The following is a 16,579-nucleotide window of genomic DNA, read 5'->3' on the forward strand; positions in this document are numbered from 1 at the left end:
GGCAATGAGATGATTTGATGGATGAGTGCTGAGCAAGTTTCCTTCCCTCCCTTGGTAGGGGGTGGGGGGGAATCCCCGACAGATTATGATGTCACAGAGTGAATCATCTGGAGCCAGGATCACAGCAGGATTAACCGCATGTGGGTGGTAGAGTGTCCAGTGACTTCTCAGTGGAGCCTCAGTCTTCTTCCTGTGGACCTCGAGGACGTAATGTTGGGAGGTTATTCTGTCTGAAGAAGATGAGGGACATCTGAGATACGCCTGTGTCCCCTCCTCAGGTAAGATAACCACTCTGTCCTGCTGTAATTGGAAGGAATATTCATGAAGTCTTTACATGTCAAGAAGAAGAAAACGCAGTCAGACAAACAGCTCTGATGTCTGAGAACATGTCTGTGAGCTTCTTGTTGTATGATGGGACTCATTCACTAACATGAACCTTCCTGTCCAGACTTATTGGTGCTCAGAAGAAACAGCAGGATGAAGGTGAAGTGGACCATGCTGGGAATGGTGGTCTTCTTCCTGCTTTCTGTAGTCATGACCTGCTGCTTCGTGTGGCAGTACAGGATGCCCAAGCTGAAGACAGGTAGAGTACACACACGCGCACACACGCACGTGCACGCACGCACACACACACACACACGCACTAAGATAAGCAGGTCTTCGTCTTGGGGCTACTTTGGGACTTCCTCAGCCTCTTTGTGCAAATAGCTCGTTTGTTCGCAGCAGGATTACACAAAGCTGGGAATAGTAGAGGAGGATTAGAGACAGACTGGGACTCCTGCTGAGGACACACTCCAGCACACGCTGCAGAACACACTACATGAGACACACAGCATGAGAAACACTGCAGAATAAACTGCATGAGACACTGCAGAACAAACTGTAGGAGACACACTGCAGAACAAACTGCATGATACACTGCATGAAACACACTGTAGGGGATATACTCCAGCACACACTGCAGAACATACTGCAGGAGACACACTGCAGGACACACTGCAGAACAAACTGCAGGAGACAAACTGTAGGAGACACACTGCAGGACACACTGCATGAGACACACTACAGAACACACTGCAGGAGACACACTGCAGGACACACTGCATGAGACACTGCAGGACACACTGCAGGAGACAAACTGTAGGAGACACACTGCAGGACACACTGCATGAGACACACTACAGAACACACTGCAGGAGACACACTGCAGGACACACTGCATGAGACACTACAGGACACACTGCAGAACAAACTGCATGAGACACTACAGGACACACTGCAGAACAAACTGCATGAGACACACTGTAGGAGACACACTGCAGGAGACAAACTGTAGGAGACACACTGCAGGATACTGCAGGAGTCACAGTGCAGGAGACATAATGCAATAGGACATGTAGTGTATTAGTAATAACTTTAGATACAATAACAGACAGAATGAGATGTCTCATCCATCAACCATCCGACCCTTCGTGACCCAGTGTCTCAGTTAAAAACATGATAAACAGCATCGATGTTGTGTGCTGAAACTCCACCTCCAACACTCCCACACCCCATCATGTGAACAGGGCTTCCAGACTGTAATGAAGACTTGCTGCTTCATCCACAGTGACACACAGGAGTCGCCATGAAGCTCTCCAGCTGTGCGATTAGCATGTTTGTCCCATGACAGATAGACGCATCTGATGGTTCATACATGATCTCAACTCTTTCCCTCATTTCTTCACAGAAGTGTCTGCAAAAAGAGCGTTGGTAGAGGAGATGTGTCCCCGCTTCCCTGAGCCTGTGCCACTCCAACATCCCATAATATCACTGAGGGTGGCCTTAGAGAAGGTAATTCATCGGATGGATTAAATAACATGTAGACATCATGTGTGTTCCTAATGCAGCTCTCCTCACAGATTGATATACTCCTGAGGTCCAGCATTCACTCCACCACACTCCCGTCCATATCAGCCATTGTGGTTCTGAATGACACCGTTCTGTGGAACGGGAACTTTGGACAGAAGAACATCAGCGACGCGTCGTCACCGGCACCCAATGAGTACACGGTGTACAGGTGAGGTCAGAGGTCATGCAATCCTACCAGTTGTTAAGACAGTAACTGATATAAGGAATCATTAATAATCAGACTGTATTAAGGTTAGAACTAGAGGAAGTGGTTCTGATTGGACCTTCAGTGAACTCAGTAAATCTCCTGGAGAACCTGTGACTGATGACTCTGATCCACTCTCTGTATTAAATCTGTTTCATTAAACCCATAGTTACATACCCATAGATAGATGTACTAAATCATTCAGTATAAACGTATTGTGTTCACTGTCATCACGGGAATTCAGAATTGCCAGCCTCTCCAAGATCTTCCCCACGCTGATGCTGTACAAGCTGTGGGAGGACGGCCTGGTGGACTCTCTGGACGACCCACTGGAGAAGTACACTGACAACTTCACCATCAAGAACCCGCTGGGGAAACGTGGGCGACCTTCATCTTTATCGATCCGGACCTTTGGCAGCAACTCACCTGCTGTCACCCTGCGCAGGATGGCCAGCCAGCTCTCAGGTGAACACACAACCTGCTGGGTGGAGAGGTCTCTGAAGGACACAGGTTCAATACTGAGTGATGATAAACACTGAATCAGAGGTTCAACAATCGCTTGGAGCTCATGTGACTTAATTAGCATAAGCTCATATGACTGAATACAACAAGGATTCCACGCTCGAATGCATATTACCAGATTTACACTGATGTTGTTCAAATGTTTTCATGCAGTTACTTTATTAAAGGACGTACGTTTTGATGGACAGATCTTCATCTCTCCTCACTAAGGTTTGATGTTTTACAGGGTTACCCAGAAGATTAAGGTCGACTAATCTTCTTTGGAGTGGAGACACAGACGAAGCTCTAAGTTTGTTACAGGATGATGTCCTCGTGGCGGATCCCGGCACCAAGTAAGACTCTGCTTCCTTCCTGTCTAGGTCTATTTCAGATGACCACAGTGTGTTTCGGAGGGTGACCGATTGAAGGGATTTAAACAGTATGTACAGCATGTCGGAGAACTTCTGTGACTTTCCTGTCTCCTTTCCCTCAGATGCCACTACAGTAACGTTGCTTTTTCCTTGTTGGCCAACGTCTTGGCCCAGAAGGTAGCACGGTCCGACTTTGAGAGTTGGGTTTCAGACCACATCCTGAAGCGCCTCGGCATGGAGGACACCGGTTTTGACTTGACTCCGGCCGTTCAGAGGCAGATGGCTGTGGGAGTGTACAGCAACGGCCAACCGGCTCCTCTGTATGACCTGGGCTGGTACCGGCCTGCGGGTCAGATGTATTCCACAGCAGCTGACATGGCCAAACTTATAATGGCTCTTCTGGGAGCGCACAGTGGGACGCTGCTCCGCCAGGACACCCTGAACACCATGCTCACCCCGATTGTCAGGTGCCACAGCAGCTACTTTGCTAACTCCACCGGTACCCCGTGGGAAATCAATGAGCAGTTCGGCTACGACGTGGTGAGGAAGGACGGTGCCCTGGATGGGTTTGCAGCCACCCTCTCCCTGGTACCGAGGCTCAATCTGGGCCTAGTAATCCTGATGGCCGGAATCCAACCCGCAAACGAGGACTTTGTGAGCCAAACCTACAACTATCTCATCCCTGTGGTGGAGCGGGCTTTCAGGGAGGCTCGACGGACTCTCAGACCGCCACCTGACCCGGGTCCCTACATGGGCTTCTTCACTTACAGGAACATGACTTTCTATGAGATCAAGGTGGATTCAGACGGGGTGCTGGTCATGCAGCAGTTTGGACCGCAGGTGGACACAACCGTGCCCTCCAAGTACCGAACTATCAGGCTGGATTACCTGCAGGACCGGGTGTTCAGGGTGGTCTTTGAGAGCCCCTACCCCTGTAAGATGAAGGTGAACACTGCCTCGGTTTCCCTGGAAACGCAGGACAGACAGCTTTTCAACTTTTACCGTTTCAACAAGAAAGGTGTGGCGCCAGGGTTCGACTCTCCGGGACTCAACACGTACCGGGTGTTGAGGATATCTGGTAGACCCCACTTCACTTCATAGAACCAGAGAACAAGTCTGGAAGCGTAACTGGGGGATGTGTGGAGGTCAAATATGGTGGGAAACAAAAAGGGTTTAAATGTTGTTCAGAGTCCTGAGGTTCTCCTGCTGAGGTTAATATTATTTATGTGGACTGGTATATAAATACACTGCTCAAAAAATACACTGCTCAAAAAAATAAAGGGAACACTTAAACAACACATCCTAGATCTCAATGAATGAAATATTCCAGTTGAAAATCTTTATTCATTACATAGTGGAATGTGTTGAGAACAAAATAACATAAGAATGATCAATGGAAATCAAAATCATTATCCATGGAGGTCTGGATTCAGAATCATACTCCAAATAAAAGTGGAAAAATCAGATCACAGGCTGATCCAACTTCTGTGGAGAGTCCTGAAGACAAGTCCAAATGAGTCTCAGTAGTGTGTGTGTCCTCCACGTGCCTGTATCACTCCCTACAACGCCTGGGCATGCTCCTGATGAGACCACAGATGTTCTCCTAAGGGATCTCCTCCCAGACCCGGATCAAAGCATCGGTCCACTCCCGGACAGTCTGCGGTGGACGTGGCGTCGGCGGACGGAACGAGACGCGATGTCCCGGATGTGCTGGATTGGATTCAGGTCTGGGGGACGGGCGGGCCGGTCCGGAGCATCGATGCCTTCATCGTGCAGGAACTGCTGACACACTCCAGCCACATGAGGCCGAGCATTGTCCTGCATCAGAAGAACCCAGGACCCGCTGCACCAGCAGATGGTCTTCAACGGGTCTGAGGATCTCATCCCGGGACCTAATGGCAGTCAGGGTACCTCTGGCTAGCACACGGAGGGCTGCGCTGCCCTCCGAAGAAACGCCTCCCCAGACCGTCGCTGACCCGCCGCCGAACCGGTCCCGCTGGAGGATGTTGCAGGCAGCAGAACGTTCTCCACGGCGTCTCCAGACTGTCACGTCTGTCACGTGCTCTTCTGTGGGTTGGAGACACGTCATGCTGCCTCTAGTGGTGAGGACACTGGCAAAATGCAAAAGGGACCAACAATCATCCAGAAAGGACGAGGACAGAGAAATGGTCTGTGGTGACCACCTGCAGAACCGTTCCTTTATAGGGTTGTCTTGATAATTGCCTCATTTCCACCTGTTTGTTCCATTTGTACAACAGCAGGTGAAACTGATCCTCAATCAGTGTTGATCCAAACTGGACAGCTTGATTTCACAGAAGTGGGATTGATTGGAGTTACATTGAGTTGTTTAAGTGGTCCCTTTATTTTTTGGAGCAATGTATTATAAGTTTAACACTCTTCTGCTTTTAAAGTTACTCTTGTGTTAAATACCTGGCAGAGACAAAGTTTAACTGACATCATTGTAGACCTTTGTTCAACCTTGAAGTGCCTGCAGTGAGACCACAAGAGGAAAAACACACCTGACCGAACTACGAGAGGAAAAACACACCTTACCGAACTGTTAGGTGGTTGAGTCTTTCCAGATTCTGTTGAATCAGAGGATCATTAATGGTTCCTGAGAGCACTAAAACTAAAGGATTATATGTCAAATAAAGTGAATTAAAAACTGTTGTGCATCAATTGTTCACTGGAAATTTTAACGTGTAGGTTGCTGTGTCCATGATGGAGGCGTGTGCTAAAAAACCTACTGAATAAACCATTAAAACTTTGAGTTGATAGAGTGAGTGGGAAGAACTGACCAGCATGAATGCACTGATTAGAAAAAAAAAAATATATATTTAGAAGAGCATAACACAAAAAAATAAAGCACATAAGAGGATGCACTCCTCCATCTTCCAACAGAACTAACAGAACCCAATCACTTCCTGTCTGCAGCCAAACAGGGAGGCTCTCGGGAAACACTTTGAATTAGACCCAGGTGGTTCTGAACCTAACATTAGACCCAGATGGTTCTGGTCTAAACATTAGACCCAAGTGGTTCTGATCCATACATTTGACCCAAGTGGTTGTGATCTTAACATTAGACCCAGGTGGTTCTGGTCCTAACACTTGACCCAGGTGGTTGTGATCTTAACATTGGACTCAAGTGGTTCTGGTCCTAACATTAGAACCAGGTGTATAAGACCCAGGTGGTTCTGGTCCAAACTTTTGAACCAGGTGTTTCTGGTCCAAACATTTAACCCAGGTGGTTGTGATCCTAAAATTAGAACTAAGTGGTTCTGGTCCAAACTTTTGAACCAGGTGGTTCTGGTCCTAACATTAGAAACAGGTGGTTCTGATCCTAAACTTGAAAAACTTGAAGACACCTTAATGGTAATATTCACTCATAGTCATAGCGCTCCCTGTTGGCCACTGGAAATGACACTTTTCATACTTTCACATTCTACGTCGAGCTGGTTGATCACATGAACCTAAAGTCGGGTCACAATAACCTAAACATGTAGTTGATGATAGATTGAGACATTCGTTCGACTTTGTCAATGGGTGTCGCCGTGGTAATGCGTCAAAGTTTGATGTTTCGCCGTGACACAGGAAGTTGATGTTTAAGGTCAAAAGATGGTTGAAACCTCATGAAACGTGTCACATACATCTGGTGTGGTGAGACGATACATCTGATATGTGTTTTGCAAGTGGGCGTGGCCAAACGGCTCGGTAGCGCCCCCTAAACTGAAATCCCGGCACCTAGTTTCACCTAAATGCACCAAATTTGTTGGACAGGTGTATCACCAAGATGTACCGAAACTCTCTTGGCATCATGAATTTGTTTTCGTTGATCAGTGTGCACGTGTTGTGGTGGCTATTTTGGGTGACTTGCCATAACACTACAAGTGACTGTAACTTTTATGTACATATTCCGATCTTCCTCAAACATTATATCTTTGATAGCAGTCAACGCCCTGAAGACACCTGTATGGTAATATTCGCTCATAGTCTCCTCTTCCTGTGTTTTCTGAGCTGATCACCTCGTTTTATTTATTTATTGTTTTATTAGAGATATTAAAATATAAAACACATTTAAACTAAAGATGAATGAGTCAGAACAACACGTGTATTAAATAAAACTAACTCAGTGATCAATGTTTCTTAATTTTTATTGATTAACAGTTTAAATACACTTTTCATTGAAAACAACATTGTGCAGTTTACTTTGTACCAGCAGGGGGCGTCAAAGCACGTCACGATAATATAACTGATGTAGTGACCTGCAGTACATATCAAAGCATTGACATTAATCATTGTCAGATCCTCCCTCCACCTGTCAGTCAACAGGAAACACACCGCCACAATAAAAGCCTGCCCCATCACTGTGACCCACAGTGAGCAGTAAGATGGGTATGTTGCCTTTAATTAACATGAAGGATATATGAGCCAGGTCAGGGTGGGTGTGGCCTCCGCTGGTCACTACACCTTCTGGATCATCACCTGGAATTTACCTGCAGAGACAGAGAGAAAGCTCACTTCCTGTTCCAGCGATGAACAAAACAAACGTCAGACTTCCTGTTTAAATAATTTCAAACATGTGACTTAAAAACAGACGTCTTCATGCATGTTCAGATGTTTCAAACATCACGGATGTATGATCTGTCTTACATGCAGGCATGAAGGACACCTCGGCAGTCACGATGCTCTTCACCCCCAGACTGGACAGACCTCCTCTCACCAGACCACAGCTGAAGGCCAGGTACTGCAGACACACACATGAGGAGGGCAGAGCTACAGCTTATTATGGGCTGTTGTCAGCTTGACATCACAGATGTGAGAGTGTTGCTGTTGAACCTTGGGGGCCTGTTCCAGGTACTGTTTCCCCGCCGACAGGTGACTCAGCAGTCTAAACTTGTTGTCCTGCAGAACATAGATACCCTGAAACACAACACATGACATCAGCACGCAGTGGTGCTGTGAGGTTTCCAATGCATACCAGGTCTACGTGCCTGGTGATTGGTCCGGAGGTTGTCGATCTGCTTCTTGAATACGCAGGTCCAGAAGTCTTTACAGACGAACTTCATGATGTCCAGCTCGTCTTTGAAGCGAGACGTGTCCTTGGACAATCTGAGACAAGAGAGAGGGTCTCAAATGGAGGAAGAAACCCTCAACAACACAACAACAATAACACAAAAACCCTCAAAACAACAACAACACAAAAATCATCAACACAACAAAATAAAAACCCTCAACACAAAATAAAAACCCTTAACAACACAAAAATCATCAACACAACAACAAAATAAAAACCCTCAACACAACAATAAAATAAAACCCCTTAACAACACAAAAATCATCAACACAACAACAAAATAAAAACCCTTAACAACACACCAACAACACAAAAGCCTTCAACATGAAAACCATCAACAACACAACAACAAAAACACAAAAGCCCTCAACAAAATAAAAACCCTCAACACAAAAATCCTCAAACACAAAAACCCTCAACACAACAAAATAAAAACCCTCAACAACACAACAACAACAAAACCCTCAACAACACAAAAACCCTCAACAACACAATAACACAAAAACCTTCAACAACACAAAAACCCTCAACAACACAACAACAAAATAAAAACCCTCAACAGAACAACACAAAAATCCTCAACAACACATCAACGACCCAAAAACCTTCAACACAACAACACAAAAACCCTCAAAACAAAAACCATCAACACAACAACAAAATAAAAACTCTCAAAAACAACGACACAAAAACCCTCAATAACACAACAACAAATAAAATATCAAAGACAAAACAACAAAATAAAACCCCTCAATAACACAAAAACCCTCAACAACACAATGACACAAAAACCTTCAACAACACAAAAACCCTCAACAACACAACAAAATAAAAACCCTCAACAACAGAACAACACAAAAATCCTCAACAACACATCAATGACACAAAAACCAACACAACACAAAAACCCTCAAAACAAAAACCATCAACACAACAACAAAATAAAAACTCTCAACAACACAAAAGCCCTCAAAAACACAAAAGCCCTCAACAACACAACAAAATAAAAAACCTTCAACAACACAAAAAAAAACCTCAACAACACAAAAACCCTCAACAACACATCAACAACACAAAAACCCTCAACAACACAACAACGACACAAAAATCCTCATAAAGACAACAACACAAAAACCCTCAACAACACAACAACAAAATAAAAACCCCTCAACAACACACAAAAAAAACCTCCAACACATCAACGACACAAAAACCTTCAACAACACAAAAACCCTCAACAACACAAAATCCCTCAACAACACAACAAAATAAAAACCCTCAACAACAGAACAACACAAATATCCTCAACACATCAATGAACCAAAAACCTTCAACACAACAACACAAAAACCCTCAAAACAAAAACCATCCACACAACAACAAAATAAAAACTCTCAACAACACAAAAGCCCTTAACAATACGAAAACCATCGACAACACAACACAAAAGCCCTCAACAACACAACAACAAAATAAAATCCCTCAACAACACAACGACACAAAAATCCCCATAAAGACAACAACACAAAAACCCTCAACAACACAACAACAAAATAAAAAACCCTCAACAACAACAAAAACTCAACACAACAACAAAATAAAAACCCTCAAAAACAATGACACAAAAACCCTCAATAACACAACAACAAATAAAACATCAAAGACAAAACAACAAAATAAAACCCCTCAACAACACAACAATCCTCAAGAACAACACAAAAACCCTCAACAACACATCAACGACACAAAGACCTTCAACAACACCAAAACCCTCAACACAACAACGACAACACAAAAACCCTCAATAACACAACAGAAAGAAAAACTCAACACAACAACAAAAGAAAAACCCTCAAAAACAATGACACAAAAACCCTCAACAACACAACAACAAATAAAACATCAAAGACAAAACAACAAAATAAAACCCCTCAACAACACAACAACAATCTTCAAGAACACAACAACAACACAAAAATCCTCAAACACAACAACACAAAAACCCTCAACAACACAACTACAAAAACAAATCCAACAACACATCAACGATACAGACCTTCAACACAAAAACCTTCAACAACACAACCACAAAAAACAAAAAACCTCAGACACAATAACAACAAAATAAAAACCCTCAACAAAACAACAACAACACGAAAAGCTTCATAAACACAACAACAACACAAAAACCTTCAACAACACGACAACAACAAAAAAACCCTCAACAACAGAACAACACAAAAACCCTCAACAACACATCAACGACCCAAAAACCTTCAACACAACAACACAAAAACCCTCAACAACACCAACGACACAAAGACCTTCAACAACACAAAAACCCTCAGTGTCAGGAGTCCTGTTTTACCCATGACACAGACACAACAACAACAAAGTAAAAACCCTCAACACAACAACAACACAAAAACCCTCAACAACAACAACTAAAATATCAAAGACAACACAATAAAAACCAACAACACAAAAACCGTCAAAGACACAACAACACAAAAACCCTCGATAACACAAAAACCCTGATAATAGTACTAATAATACTGTAATTCTTAATAATGATATGATAACGCTAGTCCGAATAATACTATAACTCTAGTCCTAATAATACTATAACTCCAGAACTAATAATACTATAACTCCAGCACTAATAATACTATAACTCTAGTCCTAATGATACTATAACTGCAGATACTATAACTGCAGCACTAATAATACTAGAACTCCAAACCTAATAATACAATAACTCCAGTCCTAATAATACTATAAATCCAGTCCTAATAATACTATAACTCCAGCACTAATAATACTATAACTCCAGCACTGATAACACTATAACTCCAGTCCTAATAATACTATAACTCCAGCAGTAATAATACTATAACTCCAGCACTGATAATACTATAACTCCAGTCCTAATAATACTATAACTCCAGCACTAATAATACCATAACTCTAGTCCTAATAATACTATAACTCTAATCCTAATAATACTATAACTCCGGTCCTAATAATACTAAAGCTCTAGTCCTAATACTATAACTCTAGTCCTAATAATACTAAAACTCCAGCACTAATAATACCATAACTCTAGTCCTAATAATACTATAACTCTAATCCTAATAATACTATAACTCCAGTCCTAATAATACTATGACTCAAGCACTAATAATACTATAACTCTAGTCCTAATAACAATATAACTCTAGTCCTAATAATACTACAACTCTAGTCCTAATAATACTATAACTCCAGTCCTAAAAATACCATAACTCTAGTCCTAATAATACTATAACTCTAATCCTAATAATACTATAACTCCAGCACTAATACCATAACTCAAGTCCTAATAATACTATAACTCTAGTCCTAATAATACCATAACTCTAGTCCTAATAATACCATAACTCTAGTCCTAATAACACTATAACTCTAGTCCTAATAACACTATAACTAGTCCTAATAATACTATAACTCTAGTCCTAATAACACTATAACTAGTCCTAATAATACTATAACTCCAGCACTAATAATACTATAACTCCAGCACTGATAATACTATAACTCTAGTCCTAATAATACTAAAACTCCAGCACTAATAATACCATAACTCTAGTCCTAATAATACTATAACTCTAATCCTAATAATACTATAACTCCAGTCCTAATAATACTATGACTCAAGCACTAATAATACTATAACTCCAGCCCTAATAATACCATAACTCTAGTCCTAATAATACTATAACTCTAATCCTAATAATACTATAACTCTAGTCCTAATAAAACTGTAACTCTAGTCCTAATAATACTATAACTCTAGTCCTAATAACACTGTAACTCCAGTCCTAATAATACTATAACTCTAGTCCTAATAACACTATAACTCTAGTCCTAATAATACCATAACTCTAGTCCTAATAATACTATAACTCTAATCCTAATAATACTCTAACTCCAGTCCTAATAATACTATAACTCTAGTCCTAATAATACTGTAACTCCAGTCCTAATAATACTATAACTCCAGTCCTAATAATACTATAACTCTAGTCCTAATAATACTATAACTCTAGTCCTAATAATACTATAACTCCAGCACTAATAATACTATAACTCTAGTCCTAATAACACTATAACTCTAGTCCTAATAATACTATAAATCTAATCCTAATAATACTGTAACTCCAGTCCTAATAATACTATAACTCCAGTCCTAATAATACTATAACTCCAGTCCTAATAATACTATAACTCTAGTCCTAATAATACTATAACTCTAGTCCTAATAATACTATAACTCCAGTCCTAATAATACTATAACTCTAGTCCTAATAATACTATAACTCCAGCACAAATGATACTATGACTCCAACACTAATAATACTATAACTCTAGTCCTAATAATACTCTAACTCCAGTCCTAATAATACTATAACTCTAGTCCTGAATAATACTATAACTCTAGTCCTAATAATACTATAACTCTAGTCCTAATAATACTATAACTCTAGTCCTAATAATACTATAACTCTAGTCCTAATAATACTATAACTCTAGTCCTAATAATACTATAACTCCAGTCCTAATAATACTATAACTCTAGTCCTAATAACACTATAACTCTAGTCCTAATAATACTATAAATCTAATCCTAATAACACTGTAACTCCAGTCCTAATAATACTATAACTCTAGTCCTAATAATACTATAACTCTAGTCCTAATAATACTATAACTCCTAATAATACTATAACTCTAGTCCTAATAATACTATAACTCTAGTCCTAATAATACTATAACTCCAGTCCTAATAATACCATAACTCTAGTCCTAATAATACTATAACTCTAATCCTAATAATACTAACTCCAGTCCTAATAATACTATAACTCTAGTCCTAATAATACTATAAATCTAGTCCTAATAACACTATAACTAGTCCTAATAATACTATAACTCTAGTCCTAATAATACTATAACTCCAGCACTAATAATACTATAACTCTAGTCCTAATATCACTATAACTCCAGCACTAATGATACTATGACTCCAGCACTAATAATACTATAACTCTAGTCCTAATAACACTATAACTCTAGTCCTAATAATACTATAACTCTAGTCCTAATAAAACTATAACTCCAGTCCTAATAATACTATAACTCTAGTCCTAATAATACTATAACTCTAATCCTAATAATACTCTAACTCCAGTCCTAATAATACTATAACTCTAGTCCGAATAATACTATAACTCTAGTCCTAATAATACTATAACTCTAGTCCTAATAATACTATAACTCCAGTCCTAATAATACTATAACTCTAGTCACAATAACACTATCTAGTCCTAATAATACTATAACTCCAGCACTAATAATACTATAACTCTAGTCCTAATAACACTATAACTAGTCCTAATAATACTATAACTCTAATCCTAATAATACTATAACTCCAGTCCTAATAATACTATAACTCTAGCCCTAATAATACTATAACTCTAATCCTAATAATACTATAACTCTAGTCCTAATAAAACTATAACTCTAGTCCTAATAATACTATAACTCTAGTCCTAATAACACTATAACTCCAGTCCTAATAATACTATAACTCCAGCAATAATAATACCATAACTCTAGTCCTAATAATACTATAACTCTAATCCTAATAATACTCTAACTCCAGTCCTAATAATACTATAACTCTAGTCCGAATAATACTATAACTCTAGTCCTAATAATACTATAACTCTAGTCCTAATAATACTATAACTCCAGCACTAATAATACTATAACTCTAGTCCTAATAACACTATAACTCCAGCACTAATAATACTAAAACTCCAGCACTGATAATACTATAACTCTAGTCCTAAATACACTATAACTCTAGTCCTAATAACACTATAACTCTAGTCCTAATAACACTATAACTCTAGTCCTAATAACACTATAACTAGTCCTAATAATACTATACCTCTAGTCCTAATAATACTATAACTCCAGCACTAATAATACTATAACTCTAGTCCTAATAACACTATAACTCCAGCACTAATAATACTATAACTCCAGCACTAATAATACTATAACTCCAGCACTAATAATACTATAACTCTAGTCCTAATAACACTATAACTCCAGTCCTAATAATACTATAACTCTAGTCCTAATAACACTATAACTCTAGTCCTAATAATACTATAACTCCAGTCCTAATAATACTATAACTCTAGTCCTAATAATACTATAACTCCAGTCCTAATAATACTATAACTCTAGTCCCAATAACACTATAACTCCAGCACTAATAATACTATAACTCCAGCACTAATAATAATATAACTCTAGTCCTAATAATACTATAACTCCAGTCCTAATAATACCATAACTCTAGTCCTAATAATACCATAACTCTAATCCTAATAATACTCTAACTCCAGTCCTAATAATACTATAACTCTAGTCCTAATAATACTATAAATCTAGTCCTAATAACACTATAACTAGTCCTAATAATACTATAACTCTAGTCCTAATAATACTATAACTCCAGCACTAATAATAATATAACTCTAGTCCTAATATCACTATAACTCCAGCACTAATGATACTATGACTCCAGCACTAATAATACTATAACTCTAGTCCTAATAAAACTATAACTCTAGTCCTAATAATACTATAACTCTAGTCCTAATAATACTATAACTCCAGCACTAATAATACCATAACTCTAGTCCTAATAATACTATAACTCTAATCCTAATAATACTCTAACTCCAGTCCTAATAATACTATAACTCTAGTCCGAATAATACTATAACTCTAGTCCTAATAATACTATAACTCTAGTCCTAATAACACTATAACTCCAGTCCTAATAATACTATAACTCTAGTCACAATAACACTATAACTAGTCCTAATAATACTATAACTCCAGCACTAATAATACTATAACTCTAGTCCTAATAACACTATAACTAGTCCTAATAATACTATAACTCTAATCATAATAATACTATAACTCCAGTCCTAATAATACTATAACTCTAGCCCTAATAATACTATAACTCTAATCCTAATAATACTATAACTCTAGTCCTAATAAAACTATAACTCTAGTCCTAATAATACTATAACTCTAGTCCTAATAACACTATAACTCCAGTCCTAATAATACTATAACTCCAGCAATAATCCATAACTCTAGTCCTAATAATACTATAATACTATAACTCTAGTCCTAATAATACTATAACTCTAGTCCTAATAATACTCCACTAATAATCTATAACTCTAGTCCTAATAATACTATAAAGCACTAATAATACTATAACTCTAATCCTAATAATAACACTATAACTCTAGTCCTAATAATACTATAACTCTAGTCCTAATAACACTATAACTAGTCCTAATAATACTATACCTCTAGTCCTAATAATACTAAACTCCAGCAATACTCTAGTCCTAATAACACTATAACTCCAGCACTATAATACTCTAGTCCTAATAACACTATAACTCTAGTCCTAATAATACTATAACACTATAACTCCAGTCCACTATAATAATACTAATAACTCCAGTCCTAATAATACTATAACTCCAGTCCTAATAATACACTAGTCCTAATAATACTATAACTCCAGCACTAATAATAATATAACTCTAGTCCTAATAACACTATAACTCTAGTCCTAATAACACTATAACCAGTCCTAATAATACTATAACTCCAGCACTAATAAACTATAACTCTAGTCATAATAACACTATAACTAGTCCTAATAATACTATAACTCTAGTCACCTTTCGATCAGCCCCTGGCCCACTCTGAAGCCCAGACTCTCCAGCCTGCTGATGTTCCGTCCGCTCTCCTGCAGCGGGACAGACAGATGGACATACTGTTCACAGGTCACAGGTCACTGAGCTCCGGAGGAGGAGACTGACGGGTCCTTACCGGCTCTCCGTTCTCGTTGGACTTATAAAAGTACTGAATCATTTCGCTGTGTAACAGCTGGAAGGGCGCTTCGTCCGCCATTCTTCTTCTTGTTCTTCCTCTTCTTCTTCCTGTTGTTGTTGTTCTTCTTCTCTGTGTCACCTCTACACCGGGACCGACATCCTGCCGTCCACCGACCGACACACGGAAACAGACCCGACCGGAGCAAACACTGAGGAGAGAAACGTTGCTGCTCTTCCTGTTTACCGATCAGTGGAGGACCGGAAGAGAAGAGCGCAGCTGCCACCGCGTCGCTACCGCCACCTGTTGACCCGGGGTTTCAACTGTCACAATAAAGTACAACAATAGTTATACAAATATTAACGATTAAACATATTTAAATAATAATGAAAAATAGAAAATAATGATAAAATAATATTAAACTATTAATAAAGATAATAAAATAAAGTAACATTTAGGTATTCAATGTTTTAAGGTCTCTGTGTAAAGTTTCCTCAGATGACTCGTGGATAAAATTGAATATAGTTACCATAAATACGCTGTAGTTTA

At 39.2% G+C, this 16,579-nt stretch overlaps 2 protein-coding genes across 2 annotated transcripts; one reads left to right on the top strand and one right to left on the bottom strand.

Moving 5' to 3' along the window:
• Window positions 1-477: 477 nt before the first annotated feature.
• Window positions 478-4,068, top strand: LOC138637218 (putative beta-lactamase-like 1). The gene is made up of 6 exons (XM_069725734.1): window positions 478-583; window positions 1,730-1,833; window positions 1,902-2,059; window positions 2,340-2,560; window positions 2,844-2,949; window positions 3,090-4,068. Exons 1-6 carry the CDS (start codon window positions 478-480, stop codon window positions 4,066-4,068), a joined length of 1,674 nt encoding a protein of 557 aa, XP_069581835.1.
• Window positions 4,069-7,100: 3,032 nt separating this feature from the next.
• On the bottom strand, window positions 7,101-16,294 carry trappc6b (trafficking protein particle complex subunit 6B). Its single transcript, XM_069725733.1, has 6 exons — window positions 16,031-16,294; window positions 15,880-15,947; window positions 7,959-8,076; window positions 7,804-7,887; window positions 7,618-7,711; window positions 7,101-7,460 (listed from the first exon to the last, which is right to left on the bottom strand). Exons 1-6 carry the CDS (start codon window positions 16,109-16,111, stop codon window positions 7,429-7,431), a joined length of 477 nt encoding a protein of 158 aa, XP_069581834.1. The 5' UTR covers window positions 16,112-16,294; the 3' UTR covers window positions 7,101-7,428.
• Between the last annotated feature and the right edge of the window lie 285 nt (window positions 16,295-16,579).

This window comes from Brachyistius frenatus, unplaced genomic scaffold, assembly GCF_029030835.1.
Source record: "Brachyistius frenatus isolate BFR_SWC_R1_liver_20210118 unplaced genomic scaffold, ASM2903083v1 Contig_443, whole genome shotgun sequence".
Classification (NCBI taxonomy): domain Eukaryota; kingdom Metazoa; phylum Chordata; class Actinopteri; family Embiotocidae; genus Brachyistius; species Brachyistius frenatus.

What these genes read in the sequence shown, in the direction of transcription:
- trappc6b (XM_069725733.1), bottom strand. Translation starts at nt 16,111, where the DNA reads ATGGCGGACGAAGCGCCCTTCCAGCTGTTACACAGCGAAATGATTCAG. An exon ending in GGCCAGGGGCTGATCGAAAG is followed by an intron (nt 8,077 to 15,879) that starts GTGACTAGAGTT and finishes CTCTTGTCTCAG; the next exon opens with ATTGTCCAAGGACACGTCTC. An exon ending in ACCTCCGGACCAATCACCAG is followed by an intron (nt 7,888 to 7,958) that starts GCACGTAGACCT and finishes GTTGTGTTTCAG; the next exon opens with GGTATCTATGTTCTGCAGGA.
- LOC138637218 (XM_069725734.1), top strand. Translation starts at nt 478, where the DNA reads ATGAAGGTGAAGTGGACCATGCTGGGAATGGTGGTCTTCTTCCTGCTT. An exon ending in GATGGCCAGCCAGCTCTCAG is followed by an intron (nt 2,561 to 2,843) that starts GTGAACACACAA and finishes GATGTTTTACAG; the next exon opens with GGTTACCCAGAAGATTAAGG. An exon ending in GTGGCGGATCCCGGCACCAA is followed by an intron (nt 2,950 to 3,089) that starts GTAAGACTCTGC and finishes CCTTTCCCTCAG; the next exon opens with ATGCCACTACAGTAACGTTG.